The sequence below is a fragment of the Pundamilia nyererei genome, unplaced genomic scaffold (assembly GCF_000239375.1).
Source record: "Pundamilia nyererei isolate P.nyererei 1_Seehausen unplaced genomic scaffold, PunNye1.0 scaffold00065, whole genome shotgun sequence".
NCBI lineage: Eukaryota > Metazoa > Chordata > Actinopteri > Cichliformes > Cichlidae > Pundamilia > Pundamilia nyererei.
Genome location: NW_005187466.1, coordinates 537,748 through 547,883, shown reverse-complemented (window position 1 = coordinate 547,883; position 10,136 = coordinate 537,748). Strand labels below are relative to the sequence as shown.

At 40.7% G+C, this 10,136-nt stretch overlaps 1 protein-coding gene across 1 annotated transcript; it reads left to right on the top strand.

Annotated features, from left to right (window-relative positions):
- Positions 1-2,244: 2,244 nt before the first annotated feature.
- Positions 2,245-6,467, top strand: LOC102215943 (deleted in malignant brain tumors 1 protein-like). Its single transcript, XM_013911509.1, has 8 exons — positions 2,245-2,284; positions 2,845-2,856; positions 3,096-3,425; positions 3,920-3,922; positions 4,268-4,582; positions 4,878-5,220; positions 5,584-5,803; positions 6,450-6,467. Exons 1-8 carry the CDS (start codon positions 2,245-2,247, stop codon positions 6,465-6,467), a joined length of 1,281 nt encoding a protein of 426 aa, XP_013766963.1.
- Positions 6,468-10,136: the final 3,669 nt, after the last annotated feature.

Below are 10,136 nucleotides of genomic sequence, written 5' to 3'. Positions count from 1 at the left end.
CTCATGCTTATTCACCATCTGGCTGTTTGGAAATGAAGGATGGTTGCTTTTCATGCCTTTTAGCTGTGATGGCTCATTTTGACATGCGGTCACATCTGGGAATTGGCTTACTGACTGTAAGAACGGCTGCCTGCATAAACCATTCAGTCAACTGTGCTCCTCTCACCTTTATTTTAAAATACATTTGTTAACAGCTAACTTTCCTCAGTTAACTTTTTCCTCATTCTCAGTGCTTATACTAAAAAACTTGACTCAAAGTGCATATTAGCAGTCACCTATATATAATTTATTAACATTCCCAGAAGCTGATTATTTTGAGTAAGAAAATGTTAAACAAAACCAAATTTTCATTCTAGGATTGCAACAGGCCTCCTGCTACTGAGGCCTTGGGTATTCAATCCGACTCCTCCCTCCAACTTAGGCCCTTGTGTACATAAATATATGGCTTTTTAAAAAGCTTTCTGTTGATTTTGGACTCTTCTCTGGCAAGCATTTCTCAGAAAAAATAAGGAGGCTGTCATTAACTTAAATATAGCAAAGCAGAAACTGCAACCGACTTAAGAGATACTATGTAATACTATTTATTCCAATAAGAAGTGACAAGAAAGTATCAAAAAATGCAATAAATCAGATTGGGTCAGCCAAGTTTGATGCACAAGTCCTGCTTTCCAAGAAGCCAGTATGACGATGAAAATCAAGTTTTTAAAGCCAGTCACATAAATGCAAATAAACTGAGAAATACATGCATGATGATCAGTGTTAAAGTTCACTTCATTTGAAATATTATCAGATGAGAATTTGATAAGAGGAACCTGAGGTAAGATTATCAGGTTAAACAATATATACAACGTGCAAATATCGCGTTTCAACTCAGACGCCAAGACTGATAATAATAACATAATAATAATAAGTGTTATAAATGGGGGGAAAATATCCTGGCTCATAAAACATTTAATCTCTATTTAAATGGATGCATCAGCATATGGCTTTTCTTTCTGCAGGAACTCGTGTTACCAGCTGTACTTCTTGTCATCCTGAAGCCACCGGCTCGCAGTCATGTGAACAAGGCCGCGCACTCGCTTGTGTCTGTAAAGATGGCTTTGTAGGTGAAGGCCTCACCAGCTATGACCCAAAAATCTGCAGTGACTCTTCTTGCTGTAACCGAGGTTACCACTGGTCCGTCTCTTCCCAATTTGTTCCGTTTCCCTGTGGAAACACAGTTTGTCCTTCAGGCATGGACTGCATCAATTCCCAATGTGTGGACCCTGTCAGAACTACATCACATTGAATGATGACTGCCGAAAATATTTTGGATATACACTGTGATCGAGGTAAAAACCTGGGAAGGCTGGTATCGCCTGTTTCTGGACCAAACCAGTGCTCGTATAGTAACATGAGGTGGAGATGAAGCCGGCCGTGGAGGTGTGCAGGTGGATAGCAAATGAGCAACAGCTTTTAACTTTCCACAAGTACTCATTTATTTTAAATATCAAAATTAAAAGTGCTAGCTCTACCACAAGTTACTTAGGAGCACACTAGTCCGCGTACACACGGCGGAATCCATAACAGAGATAGGGGGTTACAACTGTTACAGTATTCCAGAGTGGTGTGTGGAATCAAACAGGTGTGGAACCGATGCGCCTTTGTGGATAACACAACCTCATCCCACATGGTCAGGTGAAATTGTAAATCGCACTGTGTGCAATGTTTGGAGTGGCAGCTGCTGCTACTATCGGTCACAGACCATTCATGTCAAACATATGCAAACTACTATGTCTACAAACTTGTGGAACCACCCACATACCAACTTGCATACTGTGAAGGTAATGTTGGACTTTAAATATGATTAACCTGTTACTGATTCAGTTGGGTTAAAGGCTTCTGAGTGCATGATTATTATTATCGTCAACAAAGGTCAATATAACAGATGCTAGAGTTCCCCAAACCACACCTATTCCACCTACCACAACTTGAGTGGACAACAGCACAGAAGTCGAGGGGGGTGGTCCGTCTGGTTAATGGTAGCAGCATCTACTCTGGCAGCGTGAAGACCTTCCACAGTGGACAGTGGGGCACAGTGTGAGATGCTTTGTGGGACCTGAATGATGCCAACGTGGTGTGCAGACAACTGGGCTGTGGAAGCGCTCGTTCAGCACCATAAAATGCAGCTTTTGGACAGGGCAGCGGACCCATCTGGTTGGACAATGTAGGATGTTTTGGAAATGAACCACAACTGTGGTCACCATGAAGATGCCCGTGTTGTATGTGAACGAAGTTAAAGTTCGTACAGACTGAAAACTTTAAATAATGCACTTAAAATGTTAAGTTATGATTATGGTTTGTGGAGATACTCATCTTGACCTCATTTGGTATTTTCATTGCTGGAATGTGCAAACATCAAGTTATGACTCTGGCCTGACTCTAATTGTTGTACCATATAAATTATTGACTCAAGCTTTGTGGATGTGTCAGTTCAGTTTGAATGTGACCTTCTTTTTCTTCTTAGATTAATGAGTAACTCCTTTGATGTCATATGAATAAGTTCTCTATCTTACCCACTTATATATTTCACCATCAATCACTTCAATTTGTCCTTTGCACACAGAAACAGGCCTATAAATTCCCATCCTTGCTGTGAGCTTAAGAGCTGGATTCTCAGAGTGTCTCCAGGGTAAGTACAGACACATCAGAAGTTATAGATTTTATGCAGAATAAGATGACATATGGGTAATAAGTTTTAAAACATCTCATTGGTCTTTTTCGTGTAGTTTGAGTGGTGGATGTGATCAATTATGGGAGCACCTGCTGGACTGTTTTTACTCATACTTGTGCATATTTTCACAGGAAGCTCTTCAGGTAAGTAATTTCTAGTTAGACATAAGCTCACTGTGTGATTCACTGTCTTCTCCTTTTTCAAATACGGATGGGATCTAATTAAGACACTAATGAAATATTTGCTCCAGACAAATTATAACGAAGTCAGAAGTCAGAAGTGAGGACAGATGTGCAAATCACAAATCACTGATTTCTGAGTGCATCATCATCATCATCATCATCATCAATATTATTAATATTATTGTTGTTGTTGTAAACAGAGGCCAACACAGCAGTCGAGGGGGAGGTCCGTCTGGTTAATGGAAACAGCTCCTGCTCTGGCAGGGTGGAGATCTTTCACAGTGGACAGTGGGGGACGGTGTGTGACGATGCCTGGGGCCTGGTGGATGCTCAGGTGGTGTGTAGACAGCTGGGCTGTGGCAGGGTCTTCTCAGCACCAACAAACGCGCGATTTGGACAGGGCAGCGGACCCATCTGGTTGGATGATGTTGCATGCACAGGCACCGAATCAAAGCTCTCTGAGTGTCGCCATGGAGGGTTTGGATCTCATAACTGTGCCCACTCTGAGGATGCTGGTGTCGTCTGTGAAGGTAAATATGAACATGTGGAGCTATAAAGAGTGAAATCCAACTTTGTTACTGCCTGCCTTTGAGATAAAACAGTGCTGAGAGGATTTATAGTTGCATAACTGTAGAACAATTGCCAATCCACATTAAGTACTTTATCCACAATAATTAATCTTTTGTCTTTAAGTTATGATTTCTTAGAAACATAGTTCAGATGTCTTTCATAATGTCTTTACAATTAAAAATTTGTCTAGCATTGAGGTCAGTTTTTATATTTTTGAATAAAATTATGTTTTTATTAGTTATTTGTCCATGCATTACCTTAAACCTTTGTTGAAAAGATTCAACAAAGGAGAAGCAAGTGAGTAAGAAAGGGGAAGAACCCCATAACTAGTAGCCCCCACTATACAGGCAAAAATACCGGGCAGGTGCCCAGATCTACAGGAGCTACTCAGCCAAAGAAACCCATGCCAAGAAGCTCCTGTTGCACAGTTTTTGCACAGCTGTTAATGCCAGAGGAGGTCTGGAGCACTGCAGTTATTGAGTCAGCAGAGTGTTGGACATTTTAACATACTATGTGCCTCAGCACACACAGACACTACTCTGTAACTTTACATAGAATGATTCTTTGTGACGGAGCTGCTGTGGTTCCTAAGAGTTTCCACGTTGAAACGACAGGTGATCCTGGAATATCTAAGAAGCAAGAAGTTTCATGTACTGACATGTTGTAGTGGTGGCATCTTTTACAGCACCACTACAGGTAGCAAAAGTATAGAAATTCTGTAGTTAAGTAGAAGTACAGATACTACTATTGAAAAATACTCCAGTAAAATTTGACAGTGTTCCTTCTTTTGGTTTTCTATTAGCTGCTTCAACAGTGAGGCTGGTCAATGGTGAGAACCGCTGCTCTGGCAGAGTGGAGATCTTCAATGATGGACAGTGGGGCACAGTGTGTGATGATTCCTGGGACCTGAATGATGCCAATGTGGTGTGCAGACAGCTGGGCTGTGGAAGCGCTTATTCAGCGCTACAAAATGCAGCTTTTGGACTGGGCAGCGGACCCATCTGGTTGGATGATGTAGGCTGTTTTGGAAATGAATCATCAATAACTGACTGCAGACACAACGGGCTTGGAGTCCACAACTGTCGTCATTATGACGATGCCAGCATCATCTGTGAAGGTAAATTTTATGCATATTTCAGGAATGCTCCCCTTCTTACTGCTGACATCTAACTGATGAGAAAACTATTCTCATTTGTTGTTTTTAATTCAACTTTTAAATATAAAGTTGTTGTGCAGCACATGGAGTCAAATGCAAAGTAAAAGATGAGTCTGTGCTCAGAGCCTGAATTGAGTTTTATTCCCAGTAAGAAAACAATAATATTGAGATGTACTAACGAGAGCTTATACTCATTAATGCTGATGGAAGTGCAGACCAAGTTTGTCTTTTGAGTTCACAGACACTTTTCTTTCAGTCCAACCAGAAATCAACAGCACAGGAGTCGAGGGGGAGGTCCGCCTGGTTAATGGAAACAGCTCCTGCTCTGGCAGGGTGGAGATCTTCCACAGTGGACAGTGGGGGACGGTGTGTGACGATAACTGGGGCCTGGTGGATGCTCATGTGGTGTGTAAACAGCTGGGCTGTGGCAGGGTCATCTCAGCACCAACAAATGCACAATTTGGACAGGGCAACGGACCCATCTGGTTGGACGATGTCACATGCATAGGCACCGAATCAAAGATCTCTGAGTGCCGCCATGGAGGGTTTGGATCTCATGACTGTGGTCACTATGACGATGCTGGTGTCATCTGTGAAGGTAAATATATGAAATATATGAAATCCAACTTTGTCACTGCCTGCCTTTGAGATAAGATTTAACTAAGATGATTTGTACATACTTTATCCACACAGCGATTTTTTCTCATAGTCATGAATTAAGAGAACATTTTACATTAAAGATAAACTTACTATGACAATATTTCCATGAATCCACAGACACTGCCCCAAGAACTATTTAATTAGCAACAAATTATAAATAACTTCTAAATAAAAAGTTGTCACCTGTCAACCATTGCAAGACAGAGGACGAAGCTGATTATGTTGTTTTCATATTGTTCTAATAAGTCCACCTTTCACCTTTCTGAAGTACCTCCCATAGACAGTGTTCCTTCTCTTGGTTTTCCATTAGCTGCTGTATCAGTGAGGCTGGTCAACGGTGAGAACCGCTGCTCTGGCAGAGTGGAGGTCTTCATTGATGGACATTGGGGCACAGTGTGTCATGATTCCTGGGACCTGAATGATGCCAAAGTGGTGTGCAGACAGCTGGGCTGTGGCAGGGTCCTCGGATCACCACCACACGCATATTATGGAGAGGGCAGGGGACTCATCTGGTTGGATGATGTAGGTTGTTTTGGAAATGAATCATCATTAACTGACTGCAGACACAACGGACTTGGAATCCACGATTGTCTTCACCGTCATGATGCCAATGCTATATGTGAAAGTAAGTTAAAGTTCTCAAATATTGTTGAAATAATACACTTACAATGTTATACTATGATGATGGTTTGTGCAGGTACTCATCTTGGCTTCATTTGGTATTTTCTGTTTCATCTACTTTTATTTTTTATTAGTGACCTCATGTCTTTTTCTTTAGTCCGGCAGCCTCCACTCCAGCCTTCACAATTAATTTGTGGCCATGGTAAAATCCAAGTAGGTCTGCATATGGGCAACATGTCATCCTCTGGTTTGAACTCATTCTCGGGCAACCTGGCTTCCAGCAACTGTTCCTGGGTCAGAGTCCGTGATGATATTATTTGGTATGAAGTGGAGGCTCGGGAAGGTGCCTGTGGGAATTTCCTGGAGGTGAAGACTTTTGTTTCTTTCTGTCGTTTAACTAGCCCAACAAAACACACTGCTGTCATAATTTGGAACAAATAGCGATTATCTTTAAGCCGAGTAGGTTCTGATCATTGCAGAGTGATATTTACCCGATGATCTCATAATTGTGTCAGCTGTAGCACATGCTCTTCCATTTTGTCTTCAGATCAACTCTTTTATGTAGACCTCATACACAATCGGTTCTGTGTACAAACATAGCGCATCAAGTCAGTGAACTGCTATGCCTTTTTGAATCTGTTCATGATTGCTGTACTTAAGACTGTGTTGTTGGCCAGAAAATGTTTGTTTGTTTGGTTTTATCCAAGGAGAAAAAAGTGAGCAACAGCAGTCAGAGACTAAGAATTCACAGTCTCAAACCGTGTGGACATGTCTCTGGTGATTAGACTTTCTCTAGGTGACATGATTTATGAACTGACTGAAAATGTCATCATTTGTCTTTCAGATCAACAGCACACATGTCATCTACTCCAACACTTTATTCATCTACCCACTGGATAATTTGTCTTTCATTCTTCCTTTGAGTCTTCCCTTCTCCTGTGCTTATCCCCTGCACACAGATACCAGTCTGAATGTAGCTATCGTGCCACACAAGTAAGTTCTTCTAATTTAACTGCAGCATCACTTAGTATATGTAGCTCTACAATGCAAGGCTTTTATGTGCATAATTGTATAGTTATCACCCCACTTTTTCAATTATTCTGTTACCAAACTGTGGTAAGATCTTGATTACATTGTGTGTTTCTTTTAAACGTTCATGGTAGAGTAAACATGCATTGCTGTAAGCTGTTTGCAATTTGACATGACCACTCCAGTTAAAACATGGCTGCCTAGTTATAGTTTAAAGATATGCTTTGTAATTACGCATTGCAGAATTTATCTGTTTATCTATTAGAATCATTTTAGTCCCACACTAACTTCCTCAAGCAGCTGTGCCTTTTCTTTTTCAACTGTCAATGTGAATAACATTTTTATTGATATTGCTTCACTACAATACTGACCTCTTTGGGTCAGAACATTTTAATTGTTGATAGGATTTTAGTAATGCAATTTTTTAAATTGTGTTTAAACAAAGGTACAAGAACTCTTGAAACCCTGGACTTTTTAGTCTTTAATTTGAATGCCTGTAAATAAGAAGTTAGTCTTCTCTATAAGGTCATTAAGATATGATGGGGCCTCATTATTTAAGACCTTGTATGTGAGGAGCAGGATTTTGAAATAGAAGAAAACAATCCTACGTATTTTTTTAATATGTGCACTGAAGAATATGTCCTGGTGAAAAATCACTCCAAGGTTCCTCACAGTGTTATTGGAGGCTAAGGTAATGCCATCCAGAATAACAATCTGGTTATATACTATATTTCTCAGATTTTCAGGGCTGAGTACAATAACCTCAGTTTTACCTGAATTTAGAAGCAGAAAATTGGAGGTCATCTGGGATTTATGTCTTTAAGACATTCCTGCAGTTGAACTAATTTGTGTGTTATCTGCATAGCAGTGATAATGTATGCAATGCCTTCTGCTCATACTGCCTAAGGGAAGCATGTATAATGTAAACAGAATTGGTCCTAGCACTGAACCTTGTGGAACTCCATAATTAACCTCATTGTGTGAGGAAGACTCTCCATTTACATGAAAAAACTGGAGTCTATTAGATAGATATGATACAAACCACTGCAGCGCAGTACCTGTAATACCTACAGCATGTTCTAATCGCTCTAATAGGATAGTATGGTTGACAGTATCAAACGCTGCACTGAGATCTAGCAGGACAAGCACAGAGATGAGTCCACTGTCAGAGGCCATAAGAAGATCATTTGTAACCTTCACTAAAGCTGTTTCTGTGCTGTGATGATCTCTGAAACCTGGCTGAAACTCTTCAAATAAGCCATTCCTTATTCTATTAATGGCAGGACTTCTTTGAGCAGTCTTGCAGGAATGGGGTCTACAAGACACATTGGAGGAAAAGACTAAAAAAATATCAATGGTACTGAAAGTAGCTGTACATAACGTTACATCTGTGAGATGATTATGAGCAATCTTTTCTCTAATGGTTATAATTTTATTTGTGAAGAAGTTAATGAAATCATTAGTAGTTAAAGGCATGGTTGGCTCAACAGTGCTCTGACTTTTTGTCAGCCTGGCTACGAGTCATCTGCTTTAGGCTAGAAACGCTGTTTTTTTACAGGAGCTACAGTATCCAGAGTCGTACGTAGTGAGGAGGTAAAATTATTAACAAGATAATCGACCTCTGTTGACATAGCATTCAGGTAGCCGCTCTGCTCTGTGTTGGCACAGGGCGTTGAAGATGATAACAGTGGGTGGATTATATTCTTAAATTCAGTTACAGCACTTTCAGACAAGAGAGACATCTAATCCCTGATGCTGTGTAATCAATTATTGTAAATGTAAATGTTATCAGGAAATGATCAGACAGGAGAGGGTTTTCAGGATACACTGTTAAATGTTCAGTTTCTATGCCATATGTTAAAACAAGATCTAGAGTGTGATTAAAGTGGTGGGTGGGTTCTTTTACATTTTTTGAGAGAAGTCAATTGAGTCTAATAACAGATTAAATGCTGTGTTGAGGCTGTCATTTTTAGCATCTAAATGGATGTTAAAATCACTCACAATAATGGTTTTATCTGAGCTGAGAACTAAATCAGATAAAAACTCTGTGTGAGGCCCAGGTGGACAATAGATGATAACAAGTAAGACTGGTTTCTGAGTTTTACAGCTGGGGTGGACAAGGTTAAGCATCGGGCTTTCAAATGAATTAAAGGTCTGTCTTGGTCTTTGGTTAATTAATAGGCTGGTGTGAAAAATTGCTGCCACACCGCCCCCTCGGCCTGTGCTTTGAGGTTTCTGATAGTTAGTATGACTCGGGGAGTTGATGCATTTAAGCTAACATAATCATCCTGCTGCAACCAGGTTTCTGTAAGGCGGAGTAAATCGATTTGTTGATCAATTATGAAATTATATGCTAAAATTAGAGAGACTCAATGTTTAATATTCCACATTTCACTTGTTTCTCTTCTTTGTGTTTTTTATGTCTGGGGTTTGGGGAAGATAATGGGAGGAGAGAAGCTGCATAGCAAAATGGGTATGGTTCGGCTCTAGCCCACACAATGTGCTTACACATGGCCCACATACTGCAAAGAATGACGGCCCTTTGCTGGCCCATGTGTGGATTACCTCTGACAAACCTGGTCTGGGCCACCAAAGGGCTGTCATTCTTTGCGGTATGTGGGCTATATGTAAGTTGTGTGCAGCCACGGGCCAGTTGCAGACACACTGCTGGTCTAGAACAGTTTCAGCTCTGGCCCCAGATGTCAGCCAAATGTGTACCTTAATTAAGCCATGTAATAACAACGTGCATAATAGTGCAAAAGTAACATGACAAAACTCTGTTCAGACAGCGAATGGACTGGTTATTATATAGCATTTTTCAACTCTCCCAGATTACTCAAAGTGCTCTATATAACATGTCACATTCACCCAACCACACACTTCCTCTTAATTGAGTGCTTTCTAACTACATTCATACACATTCACACTCTTGACATGCAGACTGGAGAAGCCGGGGATCGAATTACTAACCTTCCGATCAATAGGTGACCTGCTCTACCGCCTGAGCTACAGCCACGCACTGGCAAAGATGAGTAAACTGTTACTAGGTTTTGGATAAAGTGTAAACTCACAAACCTGTCAAACCTGCATTTGAAACGTTGGCTACCATAGCAGTATAGTATTGCAACATCATTGCCAGACCTGGCCCACATCTAGTTGACATACTCCCTGCCATAACACCTGATGCTGGATCCCGGTCAGAGCT